Source organism: Salvelinus fontinalis, chromosome 6 (assembly GCF_029448725.1).
Source record: "Salvelinus fontinalis isolate EN_2023a chromosome 6, ASM2944872v1, whole genome shotgun sequence".
Taxonomy (NCBI): domain Eukaryota; kingdom Metazoa; phylum Chordata; class Actinopteri; order Salmoniformes; family Salmonidae; genus Salvelinus; species Salvelinus fontinalis.
Window position 1 is genome coordinate 32,223,683 of NC_074670.1, and position 23,235 is coordinate 32,246,917.

The 23,235-nt window shown below is 42.6% G+C and overlaps 2 protein-coding genes across 6 annotated transcripts in view; one reads left to right on the top strand and one right to left on the bottom strand.

The window, feature by feature from the left end:
• LOC129857689 (uncharacterized) overlaps positions 1-21,097 on the bottom strand; it is a 29,011-nt gene extending 7,914 nt beyond the window's left edge. The window contains exons 1-15 of one of the 4 annotated variants that reach the window (XM_055926180.1): positions 20,990-21,097; positions 20,750-20,823; positions 20,251-20,527; positions 19,575-19,726; positions 19,337-19,387; positions 18,962-19,244; positions 18,707-18,855; positions 18,520-18,543; positions 18,152-18,217; positions 17,702-17,984; positions 16,263-16,414; positions 16,047-16,151; positions 15,327-15,419; positions 12,325-12,607; positions 11,755-12,160 (exon numbers count right to left, since the gene is read on the bottom strand). In XM_055926180.1, the coding sequence (XP_055782155.1) occupies positions 12,019-12,160; positions 12,325-12,607; positions 15,327-15,419; positions 16,047-16,151; positions 16,263-16,414; positions 17,702-17,984; positions 18,152-18,217; positions 18,520-18,543; positions 18,707-18,855; positions 18,962-19,244; positions 19,337-19,387; positions 19,575-19,726; positions 20,251-20,527; positions 20,750-20,819 (2,130 nt within the window). In that variant the 5' untranslated portion in view covers positions 20,820-20,823; positions 20,990-21,097 and the 3' untranslated portion in view covers positions 11,755-12,018. Of the gene's footprint in view, positions 1-11,754; positions 12,161-12,324; positions 12,608-15,326; positions 15,420-16,046; positions 16,152-16,262; positions 16,415-17,701; positions 17,985-18,151; positions 18,218-18,519; positions 18,544-18,706; positions 18,856-18,961; positions 19,245-19,336; positions 19,391-19,574; positions 19,727-20,250; positions 20,528-20,749; positions 20,824-20,989 lie in introns of those variants that run through there. The other 3 variants (XM_055926181.1, XM_055926179.1, XM_055926182.1) reach the window with 3 other exon arrangements.
• LOC129857692 (probable C-mannosyltransferase DPY19L1) lies at positions 4,390-11,396 on the top strand. 2 transcript variants are annotated; one of them, XM_055926186.1, is made up of 13 exons: positions 4,390-4,493; positions 4,916-5,002; positions 5,120-5,179; positions 5,441-5,521; positions 5,709-5,810; positions 6,171-6,242; positions 7,169-7,248; positions 7,407-7,431; positions 7,793-7,912; positions 8,941-9,115; positions 9,352-9,451; positions 9,543-9,668; positions 9,941-11,396. In XM_055926186.1, the coding sequence occupies exons 2-13, from the start codon at positions 4,943-4,945 to the stop codon at positions 10,110-10,112; spliced, it is 1,173 nt and encodes a 390-aa protein (XP_055782161.1). In that variant the 5' UTR covers positions 4,390-4,493; positions 4,916-4,942; the 3' UTR covers positions 10,113-11,396. The 2 variants fall into 2 exon arrangements, with proteins under 2 accessions (XP_055782161.1, XP_055782162.1); XM_055926187.1 differs by lacking the exon at positions 5,709-5,810 and having other exon boundaries at positions 4,392-4,493.
• Positions 21,098-23,235: the final 2,138 nt, after the last annotated feature.

Sequence of the window (23,235 nt, forward strand, 5' to 3'; positions counted from 1 at the left end):
CTTAGTGGTGTGGCAGACACTGGGTCCTTTCAGAACAGGTGTATAAATACTGAGATCATATGACACTTAAAGTCCACCTGTGTGCAATCTAACTAATGATGTGACTTCTGAAGGTAATTGGTTGCACCAGATATTTTTTAGGGTCTTCATAGCAAAGGGGGTGAATACATATGCACGCACCACTTTGGACTATTTTGTGTATGGCCATTACATGAAATCCAAATAAAAATCCTTTTAAATTACAGGTTGTAATGCAACAAAATAGGAAAAACTATCATGACACAAGGCGAGACCCAGATGCAGACACAGGAGGCAGATGGTTGGAGTCTTACACTGTTGATTAATTCAAAAGGAGTAGGCAAGAGAATGGTCGTGGACAGGCAAAAGGTCAAAACCAGATCAGAGTCTAGAAGGTACAGCGTGGCAAGGCAGGCAGAAAAGTCAGGCAGGCGGGTACAGAATCCAGAAACAGGCAAGGGTCAAAACCGGGAGGACTAGAAAAAGGAGAATAGCAAAAAGCAGGAGAACGGGAAAACCGCTGATTGACTTGGAAAACATACAAGACAAACTGGCACAGAGACAGGAAACACAGGGATAAATATACTGGGGAAAATAAGCGACACCTGGAGGGGGTGGAAACAATCACAGGGACAGGTGAAACAGATCAGGGCGTGACAAAAACACCAAGGGGATAAATACTTTTGCAAGGCACTGTATATACAGCATAACTAATGATCAGGGCCCGGTTTCCCAAAAACATCTTAAGGCTTGAAGTTCATCGTTAAAACCTTTTGTAGGAGCATCGTTAAATATCCAAGATGTTTCCCAAAACCATCATTATTGACGTTTCACTTGAAAACGGTTTATCTGCCTCTCTGTCATTGACAAACAGGGACAGATTTGTTCGGGGACTTACTGATAGCGTTTTATTTTTATTAAGGAAATATATACTGTAGATATTATACATTCAGAATATTTTATATATACTGTATACAGTATATTGTTTTCACTGCAACCGCCAACCACAGGAAGACTCTCCATGAGTGTAGACAGCCTGCTGCCTGGTGCCGCACATCAGATGGGGAGAGGAGAGGAGGTAGGGAGCCCACGTTGGTAACTGGGGGGCCCTGCCTTGATTGGGTAACTGATGAATAAAAATAAGAAAATAAACTGTGTGATAAATAATGTGACTGGTCGATTGTGTGAGTGGGGCTGGGCCCAAGCCGTATTATTATTATTTTTTATCCAACCACAGGAGCCCGCCCTCAATGTTCAAAATATACCAGAGAACATGATTTTGCCACAGGATCAATAGTTTATCCCCAAAAATACTGGATTGAGTTTTATCACAAGCATTTACGGGTATCTTAAGGAAACACCGACATAAAGTGTTTTAAAAGAGTGTTGGGCCACCATGAGCTGCCAGAACAGCTTCAATGCCTCACGGCATAGATTCTACAAGTGGACCTAAACCATGACAGGAAAACACCTACTCATTCAAGGGTTTTTCTTTAGTTTTACTATTTTCTACATTGTAGAATAATAGTGAAGACATCAAAACTATGAAATAACATGTAGTAACCATAGAATCATGTAGTAACCAAAAAAGTGTTAAACAAATCAAAATATATTTTATATTCTTCAAAGTAGCCACCCTTTGCCAGGATGACAGCTTTGCACACTTGGCATTCTCTCAATCGGCCTCATGAGGTAGTCACCTGGAATGCATTTCAAATTAATTTATTTCGTTCTTAATGCGTTTTAGCCAATCAATTGTGTTGTGACAAGGTAATGGTGGTATACAGATGACAGCCCTATTTGGTAAAAGACCAAGTCCATATTATGGCAAGAACAGCTCAAAGAAGCAAAGAGAAACGACAGTCCAGAATTACTTTAAAACCTCTACGGGATCGGTGTCCCTATACCGGAACAGTTGAGCTAACGTGCGCTAATGTGATTAGCATGACGTTGTAAGTAACATCAAACTTTCCAGGACATAGACATGTCTTATGTGGGCGGAAAGCTTAAATTATTGTTAATCTAACTGCACTGTCCAATTTACAGTAGCTATTACAGTTAAAAAATACCATGCTTTTGTTTGAGGAGAGTGCACAACACGGCAACTGGTTTGAGTGCACAATTGTCACGGCAACTGGTTTGATATATTCACCTCTGAAGGTAAGTAGTGTACTTACATTCAGTAATCTTGCTTTGATTTGTAATCCTGAGGGTCCCAGAGATAAAATGTAGCGCTGTTTTTGACCAAATCGACACATTTGGGCAGACTTGATACAAAATACTGTGCAGTATTGCAATGCTCCACTGGATCACTCTGAAACTTTGCACACACACTGCTGCCATCTAATGGCCAAAATTTAAATTGTGGCTCAACTGCAGTATTATACACTGCTCAAAAAAATAAAGGGAACACTTAAACAACACAATGTAACTCCAAGTCAATCACACTTCTGTGAAATCAAACTGTCCACTTAGGAAGCAACACTGATTGACAATACATTTCACATGCTGTTGTGCAAATGGAATAGACAACAGGTGGAAATTGTAGGCAATTAGCAAGACACCCCCAATAAAGGAGTGGTTCTGCAGGTGGTGACCACAGACCACTTCTCAGTTCCTATGCTTCCTGGCTGATGTTTTGGTCACTTTTGAATGCTGGCGGGGCTTTCACTCTAGTGGTAGCATGAGACGGAGTCTACAAACCACACAAGTGGCTCAGGTAGTGCAGCTCATCCAGGATGGCACATCAATGCGAGCTGTGGCAAGAAGGTTTGCTGTGTCTGTCAGCGTAGTGTCCAGAGCATGGAGGCGCTACTAGGAGACAGGCCAGTACATCAGGAGACGTGGAGGAGGCCGTAGGAGGGCAACAACCCAGCAGCAGGACCGCTACCTCCGCCTTTGTGCAAGGAGGAGCACTGCCAGAGCCCTGCAAAATGACCTCCAGCAGGCCACAAATGTGCATGTGTCTGCTCAAACGGTCAGAAACAGACTCCATGAGGGTGGTATGAGGGCCCGACGTCCACAGGTGGGGGTTGTGCTTACAGCCCAACACAGTGCAGGACGTTTGGCATTTGCCAGAGAACACCAAGATTGGCAAATTCGCCACTGGCGCCCTGTGCTCTTCACAGATGAAAGCAGGTTCACACTGAGCACACGTGTCAGACGCGACAGAGTCTGGAGACGCCGTGGAGAACGTTCTGCTGCCTGCAACATCCTCCAGCATGACCGGTTTGGCGGTGGGTCAGTCATGGTGTGCGGTGGCATTTCTTTGGGGGGCTGCACAGCCCTCCATAGGCTCGCCAGAGGTAGCCTGACTACCATTAGGTACCGAGATGAGATCCTCAGACCCCTTGTGAGACTATATGCTGGTGCGGGTTGGCCCTGGGTTCCTCCTAATGCAAGACAATGCTAGACCTCATGTGGCTGGAGTGTGTCAGCAGTTCCTGCAAGAGGAAGGCATTGATAATATGGACTGGCCCGCCCGTTCCCCAGACCTGAATCCAATTGAGCACATCTGGGACATCATGTCTCGCTCCATCCACCAACGCCACGTTGCACCACAGACTGTCCAGGAGTTGGCGGATGCTTTAGTCCAGGTCTGGGAGGAGATCCCTCAGGAGACCATCCGCCACCTCATCAGGAGCATGCCCAGGCATTGTAGGGAGGTCAATACAGGCACGTGGAGGCCACACACACTACTGAGCCTTATTTTGACTTGTTTTAAGGACATTACATCAAAGTTGGATCAGCCTGTAGTGTGGTTTTCCACTTAAATTTTGAGTGTGATCCAAATCCAGACCTCCATGGGTTGATAAATTTGATTTCCATTGATCATTTTTGTGTGATTTTGTTGTCAGCACATTCAACTATGTAAAGGAAAAAGTATTTAATAAGAATATTTCATTCATTCAGATCTAGGATGTGTTATTTTAGTGTTTCCTTTATTTTTTTGAAGCCCACTTTGGCTGTAACAAGTTTGCTGTGCGTGTCAATGTGCCATGACAACAGTAAAAAGAAAAAATATTTACTAAAAAATAATACTTTCACACAACTCTTTTGATAGTCCCAGTCGGTATTAGATTGAATGTTGCAGCCCTGCCCATCTGTGGGGGAAAACAACCGGTGGTTGCCTAGGTTACCCCATTGGCTCACAGCTGAAACGTAACCTTTTTCAAATGCAATTTCCTTGTTGTCAACCTGTTTTCGTCAATTACAAAACTACATTTAAAAAAGTACAACGTCTAAAGATTACTTTTCAAAATTGCCTACTCCGGAGCGTTCTCACTACTGAGAAAAACATAATGTAGAGTTCCCTCATACACGTTTTCATGAGGGTGCAAATAGCCACGTGAGTGCTACCGACCAGAACATTAAGCTAGCCAAGACCAACAACACAAGCAAACGGACTATAACGGACTATACAGCTTCAAGTAGTAGCATTAAGACTGACTGAAGGCTTCACGTTTTCCGTTGGGGTAAGTGGAGTTACAAACAGACTCTACTAAACAAGTTAAATGTCTTTGAATGTGATAATGTTTTCCACACACATACTGTAGCTTACTTGGACACTGGGTCCCCATATTTCCACTGTCCTACACCGAATAGCCTGAAGCCATAGGGCTCTTCTGGCATGCTCTATTTCCCTATGTGGAAGCATTGCGAACCGTCTGGATTTTTGACCTGGTTACATGTACATTGAACAACACAGCAGGTTTTCTGCATTTATTTTTCTGTATAACAAATCTATGACGAAGTTGTCTCTCGCACTTGAGGTCAATGGTAAAGAATGTTTGTTTTCCACAATTTGTAGGCGTGGTCAAGGGGAATTCCTTATTATTATGTGAATATCGACTCGGACTATGTCACCAAACTTCTTTCCGCCCCACTCCATCTCCAGATCACACTTGCTGTGTGCTTTTTTCTGATGTTTGGAAACTCCATGCTGCTGACATCATTCTACGCCTCCTCGCTGGTCTCCATTTGGGTGAGCTGGACTAGCACTCTCCTCATGCTTTCAATGTGTAGAGGATGTCTTTTATGTTAAGCATGGTGTGATGTTGAAAATGGTATGGTGTTGAAATCAGTTCCTTCCTGGTTGCAGGGAATAATTGCCCTGCGGGACAAATTTGCAGGAGCCTTCAAACCTGGCCTCATCACATGGGTAAGAGGTGTGTGTGGACATGTTTAACTATACTTGTGGGGACCAGAAGTCCCCACGAGTATAGTAAACAATCAAAAACTGGGGACATTTTGCCGGTCCCCACAAGGAAAAAAGTATATTTCTAGAGGGGTTAGAATTAGTGTTTTAGGTTAGGGAAAATATGATTTTGAATGGGAATCAATTGTGTGTCCCCACAATGTTAGTAAAAGAAGACTGCGTCTGTCTGTCTGTCTCCTGGTTGACTTGTCGGTCTGCTCTCAGGTCATGCAGGGCCTGGTATGGGTTGTCTCCACGGTCATTCTCAAGTTCATGCTGTCAGCCATCTTTGGAGCCTCTGATGATGTAAGTCTTTGAAAATAGCCCTGTGCATTTGAAACAAAATGCCTTACATTTTGGTGCCTTTTCTGGAAGAATCACTGTGCATTTTGAAACAAGCCATCACTCAAAAGTATGATAGTAATACAAGTAAATAGGAATATGCTAACTGTATTTGAAATTGCAGCTACTTTTACAACAATTTCTCTTCCAGGCTCACATCAGTAGCTTAATAAAGCCCAAGTTTACCAGCTACAAGGACTTTGACACCATGATGTATACCTGTGCTGCTGAGTTTGACTTCATGGAAATTGAAGTATGAAAGACACTTGGCCGTATTTGGCATAGCAACATGGCACTAGTGTTAGAAGGCATCCTTTCATAGTATTTTTTTTATTTGACCTTTTATTTAACTAGGAAAGTCCGTTAAGAACAAATTCTTATTTTCAATGACGGCCTAGGAACACTGCCTTGTTCAGGGGCAGAACGACATTTTTTACCTTGTCAGCTCGGGGATTCGATCTTGAAACCTTTCGGTTACTAGTCCAACGCTCTAACCACTAGGCTGCCTGCCGTCCCATTTGGCAGCTCATTTTGTAAAGGTCGTGTGTGGTATGTGTCAGAAATAACAGTTTTTCTCCAGTCGATCTGACGTGTGTAACATTGCTCTTCTCAGACCCCACTGCGCTACATCAAGACACTGCTGCTTCCCATCAACATGCTGGTGGTTGCTGTCATAGCAGGACGGGTAAGACTTAATTTGTGTGCCATACACCAGGCACTCCACACAATCCACTGTTAGAGAACAAGGCAGGCATCCTTGAAATGTCATTTCTCCCGTTCTGCTTTTGACATGGCTGTTGAGCTCAATTTGTCATATTTGAGGCAGGCTTGACAAACGGCAAGATAATTATGTTCCAGAAATATTCAAGAATCTCCTCGATCGTGTCCAAATGTGTCAGTTTGATCTAATTGTGTGTCAAATGCAGAATTAATAAGACGAGTGCGGGCCTCCCGAGTGGCACAGCGGTCGAAAGCACTGCAGTGCTTGAGGCGTCACCTCAGATCCGGGTTGGATCCCGGGCTATGTCGCAGCCGGCGGCAACCGGGAGTCCCTTGAGGCAACGCACTATTGTCCTAGCGACATCCGGGGTAGGGGAGGGTTTGGCCGGCCGGATGTCCTTGTCTCGTCGCGCTCTAGCGACTCCTTGTTGCGGGCCGGATGCATGCCCGCTGACATGGTCGGCAGTTGTACGGAGTTTCCTCCAACCCATTGGTGCAGCTGGCTTCTGGGTTATGCGAAGCAGTGCTGCTTGGCAGGGTTGTGTTTCGGAGGACACGTGGCTCTCGACCTTCACCTCTCCCGAGACTGTACAAGACTGACTACCAATTTAGATATCAAGAAATTGGGGAGATAAAGGGGTAAAAAATTATTATAATAAAAAATGACGTGCCATTTTGATTCTGTTTGACTTGCTTTGCTAGTGAAGAAATGGAGGGCTTCTAAATAGTGATACTGGTCGAAATGAAAATGGTTAATTATTTGCTGTGAGTATGCTCACTGTTAGCATATACTAGAAGGCGGAATCATCCTGGTCAACGTTATATCCCTTCTGAGGTTCGTCTTTAAAAAAAAATTGTGACACTGTTTGTCCCTTCTCCTACTCTGCGCAGACCATCCAGGATGTTGTGAGGTTCCTGAGGGAAGGAGAGAAGTATTCTGTCAAACCTGAAGACGATGACGACGATGAACAGTGAGTATATTTCCCTCTGTCCTCTGTTATAAAACTCACCCTCTTAACAGCACAAGTCAAAAGGCAAACTTCCATGTGCATTTTGCCCATTCATTCCTATAAAGACAACACAACTAGACATTTTGACAACTCATAACTTTTTTTCACATTTTTCACAGCCCAGAAATGTTGGCAAAAGGAGAGGTAAGCAAGCATCCTGATTTCCCTGAATGTTACTGCTGTGTACACCGTGCCTGAGTCTCCTCACGCCATATGATTCAAGCCTTCTTTTTTTTCTTAAATGCGGTAATGTTCATCTGCTTCAGCTACAATAGTAATGATCGTCTAAGTGATTTTCATAACCTGCATACAGAGGCAATTTTCTCCTGCCAGTTAAATTGCTCACTTTATTACCACTTCTAGCTCTAACCATTTATTTCTCTCGCTTCCTCCATCCATCCCTCCCCCAATCTTGTTCTCTCCTGTGCCCTTCAACCCTCATTCTCTACCTGAGCTCTTTCTCTCTCTCTATGTATGTATCTCTCTTTCTCTGTCATGGTGTCAGCTGGTGTACCATAGCCTACAGTTGATAGCGTTTGCAGTGCTGGCGATGCTCATCATGCGTCTCAAGCTCTTCCTCACGCCCCACATGTGCATCATGGCCTCCTTGATCTGCTCCAAACAGGTCAGTCCCCGACGCCACTCGACACGACACGACGCCACTCGACACGACACGACAACCACTCGACACGACGCGACACGTCGACACGACACGATGCCACTCGACTCGACGCCACTCGACGCGACGCCACTCGACGCGACGCCACTCGACGCGACGCCACTCGACGCGACGCCACTCGACGCGACGCCACTCGACGCGACGCCACTCGACGCGACGCGACGCCACGCGACGCCACTCGACGCGACGCCACTCGACGCGACGCCACACAACTCGACGCGACGCCACACGACGCCACGCCACACGACACGACGCCACTCGACACGACGCGACACGACTCGACACGACGCCACTCGACACGACGCCACTCGACACGACGCCACTCGACACGACGCCACTCGACACGACGCCACTCGACACGACGCCACTCGACACGACGCCACTCGACACGACGCCACTCGACACGACGCCACTCGACACGACACGACGCCACTCGACACGACACGACGCCACTCGACACGACACGACGCCACTCGACACGACACGACGCCACTCGACACGACACGCCACGACTCGACACGACACGACTCGACACGACGCCACTCGACACGACACGACGCCACTCGACACGACGCCACTCGACACGACGCCACTCGACACGACGCCACTCGACACGACGCCACTCGACACGACGCCACTCGACACGACGCCACTCGACACGACGCCACTCGACACGACGCCACTCGACACGACGCCACTCGACACGACGCCACTCGACACGACACGACGCCACTCGACACGACACGACGCCACTCGACACGACACGACGCCACTCGACACGACACGACTCATCGCAACTCGGTGAGATTCAACACACCACAACACAATTAGCACTGACACCACACAGATACTGCAGAGTACATAACGTTACAAAAGATGGCTCACAACACCACTACCACTAGAGACCTCCATCACAGATACACTGCAGACCAGTGTTCTCTGTGATGCTCATGTGTTGTCTGTCTGTGTGTCAGTTGTTTGGCTGGATAGGGGAGAAGTTCAAGCTCCACGTGATGGTGTTTGGCATCTTGTCCATCATGGCCATGCAGGGTGCGGCCAACCTGCAGGCCCAGTGGGGCATCATGGGAGAATTCAGCAACCTACCCCAGGAGCAGCTGCTGGACTGGATCAGAGACAACACACGGCCCAGTGAGTAACGTCTTCATCCTACCTCTGAAACCAGAGGCTCGAGAAACACATTTTTTTAAATCATTCTAAATGACATCCTTCGTTATGGAATTGACTGATCTGACTAGGTTGGATTGGTGAAAGCAATTGGCTGGTAACCTCACTTTCAGGTATCCAGTCCCTTTCAGATCAGTGATCATGACCCATGCCTCTGTGGACTCTTCTCTTAGATGTACTTTGTTTTGTGTGTGGTGCAGACGCTGTGTTTGCTGGAGCCATGCCCACCATGGCCAGTGTGAAGCTGTCAGCCGGCCGGCCCATCGTCAACCACCCACATTACGAGGACGCTGGACTGAGGTGTGGACAGAACATTGATACACTGTACTCGCTATATGCTAGGCTAACAACAATTCAGCGTTGCCTAAACTTTGTGGTCTGTTCCACTCAGGGAGAGGACCAAGCTGGTGTACGCCATGTATAGCCGCAAGTCTGCCGAGGTGGTGAAGAGGAACCTGATGCAGATGGAGGTGGACTACTTTGTCCTGGAGGACTCGTGGTGCACCCGGCGCTCCAGGTAACCCTAGTTGACCTTCCTGTCAGTCACCAACTGCTGTTTACACTGTCATATGTTCTTGTGACATTGTCAACAAGTCATTCCAGTCAGTACAGGGCATTTTTCCAACTCACTCTGAAATTACTCAGAATTGAACTGAACCCAATTCTGCTGCCAAGTGACCATTTGAACCATTTGATCTGTTTCGCAGTCCGTTAATCACACAATGTTTTTGTTCAATTTGTTTCTTTGCTGAAATATTTTCCCTTCCTGGCTTTTTCTGTGCTCTCCAGGCCTGGCTGCAGTATGCCTGAGATCTGGGATGTGGAGGACCCTCAGAACGCTGGGAAAGTCCCCCTCTGTACGCTCATGTCCAGGGACTCCAGGCCCCACTTTGCCACAGTCTTTCACAACAACGTTTACAAAGTTCTAAAAGTTCCCAAAGCAGCTAAAGAGCTCAGATAACAGCAGCGTCGGCCTGTTTTTGGTGCTACCTTCTAGTGTTTCCATCAGCGTGGTGCGTGTTTTTATATAGTTCCTTTTCCTGTTGGTCTGTCTCCTTTGGAGGTACCACTGCCACAGCTGCGTTTTACGTCTCCCTTTTTTGAGGCTCTGTTAGAGCAGTGGACTGATGTGATGGGCTAAATAAGAGTCCCCACTTGTGTTGTGTAAGCATTTCATTTAATTTTATGCGAGCTTATACTGAAAGTTGTTCTTAAAGAAAGAAATTCATTTTATTTTTGTGTATTAGTACATTTTGGATGTCAGGCATATTTACTTTTTGTACTTTTATGCCCTTTTTTGCATATTAAGAATTGTCATTATTTAGTGTCATTTTTTTGATTCACTGATGTGTGTAATAATTTTGTTATTTGCCAAAGCAAAGTGTAGTTAGTATAACTACTAGTGTTACAGCTGCAAGTGTCAGCTTAATGTAGCACACCTGAAATGTCCTTTTTAAGAGAAGTGGAATATGATCATCTGCAAACAGATTTTTCCCAACAACCCATTGCAACTTGTAGCAGTGCATTATTTTAAGCATTAGCGTAATGACCTACCACCATATATCAGTGGTTTAGGACCCTGTATTGACATACAGAAAACACTTTTAGGCATCTTTTTGGAGTTGTTAAAGTCATACCAATTTAGCGTTATTGCTTTGGACTCCACCACAGGAAGTTACGTCATTAATTTGTAGCCTTTTTTTGCACCTCAGTGGCCTTTGCACATGTCACAACATAATTGAATTCAACAATGTTATGACAAAAAAAAACAATTTTTTTTTAATGATTTGAATTGTAACCCGCTTGCGGTTACTTCCCCATTTTATTGTGGGGACATAGCTGTGAAAGACTACGCCACTCTGGTCTCCACTTTACACTTGATAGCACTGGTGTGCTCTAACCACTTCCCCCTTTTGTTCATGCAGCTCTGAGTTGTGACTGTGAAAGTCCCTTTGCCACTCTGATGAGGTCAAGGGTCAAACAGGAGAGTCGTTCTCATTATCCCTGTGACTCATTCGGCCTTTACCAGTGTGGCTTTGAAGTTACTTAAAACAACCCCAGTGTAATCATTCCAGTGTAAAAGCTACAGTATTGTTGGGTACAAATCATCTCACCAATACAGGTGAGGCATTTTAGCAATAAGCATACTGTTAGTTACTCAGACTTCAAGGTTTATACATATTATACAACATTCATCAATTGTAATAGTTTCAAGCAGCAGTTTCAATTAAATGCAAGAAGTTTATTTCAATGTGTTCTGCTATTTCTGTGACTGTTCATGAATAGCACAGCAAGTGTTTTATGCTAAGTTTATTTTTGGTTATGTCCAAGATATACAGTAAGGTACTGAAGTGATCTTGAAAGCAAAATGCCTGTTTTTAGTGGTGGGGCGGTGACCACACAATTTGAAATATTTTGACATCAACATTTCTTGTGACAGGCCTAGCTTTGTCTAATGCTTGTTGACTTCATCTGTATTTTGAAAAAAGGTTTATCAGCATCTTTCTTTCTCTTGTTTTTGATTAACAGTGAAACCAATGCGAGTTTTTGCTGGTTGATCATTTGAGAGAATTGGATATTAAATTCATTAAATGGTTTCGGGATGCACAGTAACAAGCCTTTATTAATAGAATAGACACCTGAATACAAATGTGACTGTTTATAATTTGGCTATAATACGGCGTCCGCCTTCAACAAAGAAAACAATTTGAGGTTCCACTGGGTTATGACAAGAAATAGTGAGTGACTTTCTCCACACTTCTCAAAATATTAAGTGATTCTGTAGTAATTATGCAGGTAGATGGTAACTATGTTGGCCTTATTTGGACTTTCCTGTAAAAGGAATCATTTCGGATTGGTTAGGGTCATCACTTTCCCCCGTACACCTCTACCTCACACAGTGCCAGGTACTTCTCTCTGCCTGGGAGAACGATAGTGACATAGTGTCCCTCCATGTTACATGGAATATCCATTGGCTGCCCTTCTCCCATCTCGGAGATCACAGCACACCTGAAACGCACACATACCAGTAAGTTAGAGCATACAGCCAGAGGTTTTTCCTGATCATGAAACCTGCAATCATTGATGTAAACTGGTAAATTCGCCACAACATCTCCAAAACATGACTGCTGTGGATCATCTAAGCCAAGGCTTCATGAATCATATTTTCTCACAGTGGATTGGTCGTGCCGTTGTTCTCCAGGGAGTTTCCAATGCGGATCTCAGCCCCGTTGATCCTGTGGAGACAGCAGTCCCCTCTGTTGGTGATGGTGACAAAGGTGACTTGGTATATGTCCAATAGGTCCACTCTCCACCAGGGGTTGGTCTCTGCCTCCGTGTGGCTGCAGGAGCCAGCATGGTACAGTGGGTTACGCTTTCTGTCGATGGCATTGCTGGCAGCACCGTGGCTGTCGTACTGGGAGGAATGGACCGCTATTCCACCGGAGGCTAGATTCTCTGAGGGGGACACAATAAGAATTAGGGGGAAAAACGGTGCCTTCAGAAAGTATTCATACCCCTTGACATATTCAACATTTTGATGTGTTACAGCCTGAATTCAAAATGGATAAAACTATTTTTTTTAAATGATAATCTACACACAATACCCAATAATGACAAAGGGAAAGTTAAAATGACATACAGAAATATTTAATTAACCTAAGTATTCAAACCCCTGAGTCAATACTTTGTAGAAGCACCTTTGGCAGCGATTGCAGCAATCAGTCTTTCTCGGTAAGTAAGACAGGGATCATCAAATTAGATCCATTGATTTATTTTAAAAATTCAGTGGGCCGAAACATAATTACAAATCATTTGTAAACTGCAAATTGACCGCAGGAAGTACAAACAGATATTATGTTTAATTAAAACATATTTTCAAACCATGCGTACATTTGTATACGGTCACAATATCTATTATGCGTGGGAATACTTTGGAACAGATTTCTAAAACTAAAATCACTTGGAACTGATTTGCTGGTATTTTTAAGGTATTTTATGTCAAAAAAAAAAAAAAGAATAATATATACAATACCAGTCAAAAGTTGACACACCTACTCATTCAAGGGTTTTTTGTCATTTTTAACTATTTTCTACATTGTAAAATAATAGTGAAGACATCAAAACTATGAAATAACACATATGGAGTCATGTAATAACCAAAAAAGTGTTAAATCAAAATATATTTTATATTTGAGATTATTCAGCTACCCTTTGCCTTGATGGCAACTTTGCTCACTCTTGGCATTCTCTCAACCAGCTTCACGAGGTAGTCACCTGGAATCCATTTCAATTAACAGGTGTGCCTTGTTAAAAGTTAATTTGGGGAATTTCTTTCCTTAATGTGTTTCAGCCAATCAGTTGTGTTGTGACAAGGTAGGGGTGGTATACAGAAGGTGGCCCTATTTTATAAAAGGTGCGCGTTTGACCTTCATGTTTTAAAGTAATGATGGACTGTCATTTCTCTTTGCTTATTTGAGCTGTTCTTGCCATAATATGGACTTGGTCTTTTACCAAATAGGGTTATCTGCTGTATACCACCCCTACCTTGTCACAGCACAACTGATTGGCTCAAACCAATTAAGCTTTTAACAAGGCACACTTGTTAATTGAAATGCATTCCAGGCGACTACCTCATGAAGCTGGTTGAGAGAATGCTGAGTGTGTGCCAGGAGTGTGCAAATCAAAATATATTTTGATTTTTTTAACACCTTTTTTTGATTACTACGTTATTTCATAGTTTTTATGTCTTCACATTAATTCTACAATGTAGAAAATAGTAAAATATAGAAAAACCCTTGAATGAGTAGGTGTGTCCAAACTTTTGACTGGTACTGTATATTATTTTGTTTGTTCAGAAAACTTGGGGAGCCAAATAATATCACCCTCAGGCCACCAGTTGGGGAACTCTGCTCTAAGAGCTTCTACACCTGGATTGTGCATCATTTGCCAATTACTATTTTCAAGACTCTTCAAGCTCTTTCAAATTGGTTGTTGATCATTGCTAGACAACCATTTTCAAGTCTTGCCATATATTTGTCTTGCTGTAGATTTAATTCAAAACTGTAGCTCGGCCACTCAGGAACATTTACTGTCTTCTTGGTAAGCAACTCAAGTGTAGATTTGTCCTTGTGTTTTAAGTTGTCCTGCTGAAAGGTGAATTCATCTCCCAATGTCTGGTGGAAAGCAGACTGGACCAGGTTTTCTTTTAGAATTAGGTCCATTCAATGTATTTTTTATTCAGAAAAACTCCCCAGTTCTTAACCATTACAAGCATACCCATAACATGACGAAGGCACAACTATGCTTGAAAATATGGAGAGTGGTACTCAGAAATGTGTTGTATTGGATTTGCCCCAAACATTACACTTTGAATTCAGAACAAAAAGTTAATTGCTTTGCCATTTTGTTTGCAGTATTACTTTAGTGCTTTGTTGCAAACATGATGCATATTTTGTATTATATTTGTATTCTGTACAGGCTTCCTTCTTTTCACTCTGTCAGTTAGGTTAGTATTGTGGAGTAACTAGAATGTTGTTGATCCATCCTCAGTTCTCCTTTCACAGCCGTTAAACTCTGTAACTGTTTTAAAGTCTCCATTGGTTTCATGGAGAAATCCTTCCTTCCTTTCCGGCAACTGAGTTTGTAGTGAGTGGGTGTATTGATACACCATCCAAAGTATAATTAATAACTTCGCCATGAACAAAGGGGTAACTTGTTAAGCAAATGTTTACTCCTAAACTTATTTCGGCTTGCCAGAACAAAGGGGTTGAATACTTATTGACTCAAGACATTTCAGCTTTTTGTTTGTCACTAATTTGTTTAAAAAAACGTTATGGGATATTGTGCCAGTGACATTTTTTTGTTTGTTTTTATCCATCTTAAATTCAGGCTGTAACCCAACAGAATGTGTAAAAAGTCAAAGGGGTGTGAATACTTTCTGAAGGCACTGTAAGTGTAATAGGCTGCATTGACACAGGCAGCCCTATTCTGATCTATTTCCCAGTAATTTGTCTTTTGCCCAATCACATCAGATCTTTTTCCAAAGATCTGATTGGTCAAAAGACATATTAGTGGAAAAAAACAGATTTTAGCTGCCTATGTAAACACAGCCTTAGTGACACACAACGCAAGCAAAAGGGTTGCTTGCATTTTGCAGACTATGTGGGTAACTTACCAGGCACTGTATCAACTGGATGTTGTGTCTCAAATGATATTTTCTCATGATCAAATGTTTCTTCATCTGTATTGTTTTGATTGTAGGTCTCTTCTTCAGTCGAGAAATAGAAGACGAGAAGTAAGGGAAATCAATGCAACAGCAGAGTTGAAACTAACACGTCAACTCATTTCAGGGCTAATCCTAATGCATGAAACTTGAGGTAAATACATAAATTTGAAGTTAGGATTCGGCCCTCCATGAATCAACTGTGTTGAAATGTAATTGACCCATTGTCCAAAAGCCTATTTTAGCATGTGCAGCGCCATTGAGGACTTTCACCATTTTGAAGTAGTCAACTGGCTAGGACTTGCTATGGGTTAAGGAAGGATCACAGTAGGTCAGTAGGAGAGTTCAGCCAATGAATATTACTCCTGAGCAAACATTCCATAACTGCAGGTGGCAGTACATCTATCTGTTCAAACTTTACACACTCCATCAAAGTAGGTAGTGGTATGCACCTTTTCAGTTTATTTTTGTACTGCGAATACACTCAGAAGAAGAAGAAATGAACTACTTTAAAATAGGGACAGCCCTCAATGGCGCTGCCCATGCTCAGAAAAATGACTTGGTGAGTATGGAATATTGTGTAAAATCCAAGCCTCTGGTTAAGGATTTCTGATTTCTGGTCCCAATTTTAGCCTGGAGGGGACTGTATGATTGGATGTAGGAGTAGCTGACCTTTCCGAATAGCAGACCTTCCGAGGGATCTCAGAAGATCCCATAGCCAGGCCAGGTTTAGGTTTGGAGCTCTAACAGCTGTCTCGGGGTCAGTTGAAGGCAGGCCTGGAAAAAGGAGGATGGAAGGGAGTGGAGTAAAAAATGTATATCGGTAAACGATAATAAAAAAAGGCATCTGCTGGAGAAGGTGTACATTCTGAATGATGGAGCCCATACCTGCCTGAAAGGTGCTTGCTTGCACTTCCACCTCACACAAAGTCAAGTACTTTTCTTTTCCTGGGAGGAGAATGTTGACATAGCGCCCCGATATCCCACCGCACGGAAATGTCCTGCTTTGCCCAGCAGGAATGTATGGAATCCTGGCACACCTACAGGCGTAGGAATCTTGAGCATTGTTATATGTTATAAGATGATTACAGGACAAACAGTATTTGCTCAAAATAATGGATCAGGGACGAGTTTCCTGAAAGCTTAAAGGGGCAATCTGCAGTTGCTACATCCATTTTGGGATGTATAAATCAATGATATGTACCCAATGATTCTTGAAGAACATAACTTAGAAATGCCTCATGAGCTTAGTTCAACTGTCATAGCCCATCAGAACCAAAAATATAATCTTGTTTTATCCAATGTTCTTAAACAAAGTAAATGTAAACAAACTATATAGCCTCAAAACATGGTTCCAACTATAATTTTGATATCATAGCTGGTCAGTCATTGTATCCATAGCTACAGTTAAAGTCAGAAGATTACATACACCTTAGCCAAATACATTTAAACTCAGTTTTTCACCATTCCTGACATTTAATCCTAGTAAAAATTCCCTGTCTTAGGTCAATTAGGATCACCACTTTATTTGAGAATGTGAAATGTCAAAATAATACTAGAGAGAATTATTTATTCCAGCTTTTATTTCTTTCATCACATTCCCAGTGGGTCAGAAGTTTACGTACACTCAATTAGTATTTGGTAGCATTGCCTTTAAATTGTTTAACTTGGGTCAAATGTTTCGGGTATCCTTCCACAAGCTTCCCACAATATGTTGGCTGAATCTTGGCCCATTCCTCTTGACAGAGCTGGTGTAACTGAGTCAGGTTTGTAGGCCTCCTTGCTCGCACTCCTTGCTCGCACTGATTTCTTTGAATTTTCCCATGCTGTCAAGCAAAGAGGCACTGAGTTTGAAGGTAGGCCTTGAAATACATCCACAGGTACACCTCCAATTGACTCAAATTATGTCAATTAGCCTATCAGAAGCTTCTAAAGCCATGACACCATTTTCTGGAATTTTCCAAGCTATTTAAAGGCACAGTCAACTTAGTGTATGTACACTTCTGACCCACTGGGATTGTGATACAGTGAAATAATCTGTCTGTAAACAATTGTTGGAAAAATGACTTGTGTCATGCACAAAGTAGATGTCCTAACCGACTTGCCAAAACTATAGTTTGTTAACAAGAAATTTGTGGAGTGGTTAAAAAATGAGTTTTAATGACTCCAACCGAAGTGTATGTAAACTGCCCCTTTAAGTCTGATTAAATCCTCATAGCTGATGAGTTATGGAGATGGCTGGGTTGTTTAAGGGAGAGTTGTGTTGTCGGGATGACACATAGTGGGTTGTGTAGCCAGCCAGAAGTTGTGTTACAAAGATAACTCACAGTGGGTTGCTATTGCCGTTGTTGAACAGTGAGTCCCCAACGTGGATCTCTGCTCCACTGATCCTGTCTGAGCAGCAGTCCCCTCTGTTGGTAATGGTGACGTAGGTGACGTTGTGGGTCTTGCTCAGGTCCACCCGCCACCAGGGGTCGACCTCTGCTTTTGTGTGGCTGCAGGACCCCTTCAGATACTGGTTGGTCCAGTTCAAGTCAATGGCATTGTTGGCATCTCCAAACTTGTCCCACTGCGACGACTGACTGGCTATCCCGCCAGTGGCTGCATTCTCTTCACAGAACAAACCAGATTAAAATCATGGGTTTACAAATGGTTCATTGTCAGTTCAAGATGCAGTACATAGCTGTACTAATCAGTGATCTCAATGAAACATTTTCTAAAACAGTGTTGCATTCTCTATAATACAACAAAAGTAAAAATGTTGTATATTGTGTTACCATATCGAGTCTTATGGTCTGGGCATAGAATGTCTTGCCCTCTCTTCATATCTTGCACGCTCCTGTCTACAGGAAACATTACAGTACATAAGGGTTTGAGTCACAGGCTTTTGACCCACACTGTTAAGAGACAGTTAGCCATGGCTTCAAGTCATCTAATAGCTACCATGTAGGCAAGTGTAAAAGGTAGTTGTTGTGAAATTGTTAGATTACTTGTTAGATATTACTGCATGGTCGGAACTAGAAGCACAAGCATTTCGCTACACTCGCAATAACATCTGCTAACGATGTGTATGTGACCGATAAAATGTGATTTGATGTCCAACAATAACACATCAGAGATATTATAAATAAAACCCTGTACATACCAGAGGAAAGATGTTCGTCCACATCTGTAAAAGGACCAAGACATTTGTTGTAATTTAGAGGAATAGGTCAAGTTTGACCAGATGTCATGATTTTGTCACCCTAACAAGCTTATAAACTTAGATGAAGTGATCATATATTGCCCCTTCCGTTAATAGATGACAATACCATATAATGTCTGCTCCTCACCTGGACGGCTGCCCACATTCACCTCCACCTCACACAGTGACAGGTGTTTATTGCAGCCCGGCAAGAAAACGTTCACATAGCGACCCTCGATCCCACTGCACTGAAAGGTCATGACCTCCCACGCGGGATATGAGGAGATCACAGCGCACCTAAAGAAGGAAATCGAACGAAAACACATTGTATAAACAGGCTTTTGATCTCAAATCTTAAACATCAAATGCGCTCTGTGTTATATTTGCTAATGAGGCTCCTCACAATGGATTGCTGTTGCCATTATTCTGCAGGGAGTTTCCAATGTGGATCTCAGCACCATCGATCATCTCTGGATCAACGTCTTCAATGTTGGTGACTGTTATGGAGGTGACGTTGTAAGGTCGCTGCAAGTCCACCCTCCACCATGGGTTGACTTGGGACTTGGTGCGGCTGCATGATTTGTCTTTGTACATGGAGAGGCGTATTCCATCTACGGCATTGTTAGAGCCCCCCATGTAGGAGTACTGGGAGGATTGGCGAGTAGTTTTCTTTAAGGCAACATTGTCTTTAGGGAAATAGAAGGTTTACACTTACCAATGCAGTACAACGATCCATTAATTTATATAACATACTTATGTGGTATAGATCTGGGTTTACCTGTAACAGGAACAATTAAGTTGAGTTCTGAAGCTTGAGTTGGTCCCATTTCTTCTTATAAGACACAATGAAACATACATGAGATGAACAGTGAAGTTATAATGTACAGGTCTTATCAACCATTTATAGCTAATAAAAAAGGAAAACTATCACACAAATGGACCACCATCAAAATATTTAGCTCAATATGTGTATGATCACTCTGTTAGGTTCTTTTCTTCCAGGTTTTGATGCGTACCAATAGGAGCAGGATGAGCATTCACCTCCACCTCACACAGGGTCAGATATTGCATGTATCCTCTGAGGAACACATTGACGTATTGCCCCTGCATCCCGTGGCATTGAAATGTGGTGGAGCCCCCTGCGGGAATGGAGGATATCAACGCACACCTGGATGGAACAGTAAGACGTATTAGGAGGTGGATTCCTCGTATCCTCTATCCTCGCCTCCTTTTTAAAACCCAGATGTGGAATAAGTACCGAACAGTTATAATTGAGTAAAAGTAAATATACTGCAGTAAAAAAGGTAGAAGTAAAAGGGAGAGTCACCCAGTAAAATTATCTTTACAAGTGTGTGAATTGGACCATTTTGCTGTCCTGCCTGAGTACTTTTGGGTGTCAGGGAAAATGTATGGGAGTGAAAAGTAAACATAAAATAGGAATCTAGTGGAGTAAAAATTGTCAAAGGCATTTTTACTAAAGCTACTTTACACAACTGTCAAAACCCATTGGATAAAATAAGTCCTAGTGGAGGCACCTTGAACCTTCTCCTCAATACTATTGAGAAGCAGGTGAAGAGATAGCATGTGAGGAATAACACAATTGTGACATAGCAGACACCTGGGCTATCAGCCTGGGCATACAACATCATTTTCTTCTAATGCTCAAATGCAGGATGATGGGTAGTGCCATACCTGTGGTTACTGTTGCCATCGTTCTCCAGGGAATTTCCAATGCGGATCTCAGCCCCGTTGATCCTCTCTGCTAAAGTATCTCTGTTGGTGATGGTGACGGAGGTGACTTGGTAAGTCTCCAGCAGGTCCACCCTCCACCAGGGGTTGGTCTCTCCCAAAGTGTGGCTGCAGGAGTGATCTTCGTAAGTCGGGTTCCATATTCCATCAATGGCTCTTTTTGCAGGGCCTCCGTAGATTGTGGAGGATTGGGCTGCTTTGCCCCTCAGAGCAACATTCACTGTGGGCCAGAAGGAGAATAGTGAGGATAGCTATTCAGAACAGAGATGAACCATAAATCATGTTACCATCTGATAATCTCCTTACATGTTATAAAATCATTTTTAAATACTGTATTTAAATATCCACATTTGAAATAGTGACACTATTTTCATGCGTTAACTTTACATATAGAACAAAAGAAAATAGATTCCCATGGGACCCAACAAAAGCGTTGACCAACCTAATTCATCTTTAGAGCACCTTCCCATTCCCAGAATCCCCAGTAGGGAGAGTATAATTACTTCTTTCATCTTGCTGATAGAAACAAATAGGAGAGGTTCACAGATTAACATCAACAGATTCAGATATTCTGTTAACCAGACAGTTCTTTGAAATGTCACAGATCAGATAAAACATATGACTGACACATTTTGCAGTAGGCTACTCAAAATGAAGTTATCATATACATTTGGGAACTTACCGTGGATGTAATGTGTTTGCATTCCTTTAGGTCCTCAGGGACTGGCAGAAATGGATTGAACATAGGAAGGGTCCATTGACCTCCGAGTCACTATGTTTGCGATGCACAAAGAACTGTTTGCTTTTCAAAAGTGGCAAACAAGACTGTGCCATGGAGCATTACATATACAGAACCCTGACACAGGCATGTCACATGTAGTCATCTTGTACTTTTTGTGTGAACTGCACTTTTTGCATTCCTTGTACAGTATGCTTATGAGTATGTTCATAAGACATGATGAAGCTTCACAGACACACTAAGACGGCCTGGATTGTTGTAAAGGCTCAGTGGAACAACCTGGTGACATCAACCTGGCCATTGCCCTGTAATCATGCTATAGCATACATTACACATGCGTACAGTCCAAAACCACCTCTAAATCAGTCCTAAATGGTCATTTAAAACTAATTGTACATTTTGCAAAAAGATGTGCTAGGCAGGCCACTGAACACCACCGAATAAATATAGCAGCATTTTAGAATCACGGTATGCAGTGTCCTTCACCCACTATACATCACAAGAGGAAGAAATGTTTGCAATACAACAGCACCATCATATGGTTCAAAAGGGGAACATCATTTCATCTCAAATATTGCTGGAAGTAAAACAAAAATCAAGTATTTGATTTAATAACTGTGTAGGTGTGTTTTTGATTTTACTATCCTTGTGGTGACCAGAAATCACAAGGATAGTAAAACGAGGAAAATTTGGACAAGTGGGGACATTTCTCGGGTCCCCACAAGGAAAAATGCTATTTTAGGCTTAGGGTTACAATTAGGGTTAGGGGTTTGGTTTAGGCATAGGTTTAGGAGTTACGGTCATGCTTAGGTTTAGAGGTTAGGGAAAATAGGATTTTGAACGGTAATGAACGGTAATGAACGGTAATGTTCAGTTCCACAAGGATAGTAAAACAAATGTGTGTGTGTTTGTGCATGCACGCGTGTGTGTAGACGACCAAGAGTGGTGCTCTGCTTGGCATGTTCACCGCCCCACCATCCCACTGAAGAACTACTCAACTGAGCTGGACATTGATGAGAACACAGACATCCTTCTGCTCAGTCCAGTGGACCACATACTGCAGTATGTGGACCTGCACTTCCAGGAGAGTGCAGCAAAAGAGCCTAAACTGTCTCTTTAAAACAAAGCTGTGAAATGCTGTCTAATATAAATATGTATTACATGTGCTTGTCATGTTTTAATTATTGTTGCCTTGTTAATTAGTCATTGACAACAGTCTTGCTTTGAGTAAAATGAATATGTAGAAGATATTTCAGGCCTGTGTATGTGTCGTCTGATAATGTTTAACCTGTTTTGTCCACTACAGGTACTCTCAATGCAACATCCATCACTACCTCCAACTGCGGAACTCCTCTGAGCACTGAAGCCATTGTCAAAAAACAAGGGCTTAATTTGCACTGCCTCTAACCAGCTCTGCTGTAACACCAGCGGCTGGAACAATTAAACTCTGGTAAGATACCTGTGTCTATTACCTAAATAATGTTTGGGTTTCCAACAATGTATTTGATGTATTCATTTCAGCTGTCATAGTTTGAAGAAACAGTATATGATTGGATTGTGTCTTACATATCTAGGATCTTAATTTGAGACAGTTTGCTACAGCGGGAAAATCATCCTACAGCAACAGTATATGTTAATTAATTATTTGGATTATAATTCATACATTTGATACATTTTTTGTTAGTCTGACTTTTTAAAGTGGAAATTACAAACTTTAGAAGCATTTTCAAACCTCGAATACACAATAAGCTTGCATTTCCTGCCATGCAGGAACATTTTCAGCAGAAAAAGAGTGATCAAATTAAGATCCCATATCTGTACTTACATAATGACAGAACGCTTGAGTAAATACAGCAGCTGAGATGTATTGCCTGAGACTTTCTCATTTAGTACAGTCTCAAAGTAACAGATGTCCCTGATGGGGATTTTTGTAATACAGAGTTGAAGTTGAAATGCTTTGTTGCTGCCGTTTACGCCAGAGTGAGTGAATGAAGTACATAGCTAAATCATTAGAAGGGTATTCATGATTTGTTAGCACTGGAGGAAGATTTGAGCAATTTGGTATGTACTGTAGTCAGTCACGTAGGTGTTTAAGGGTTTTAACCAGTTAGGCTGCTGATCTAATTGAAGGAAAGTGAAAGTCTTTTCACAACCATAATCCTGTACTGTCCAGTCAGTCTTTGGAGTTG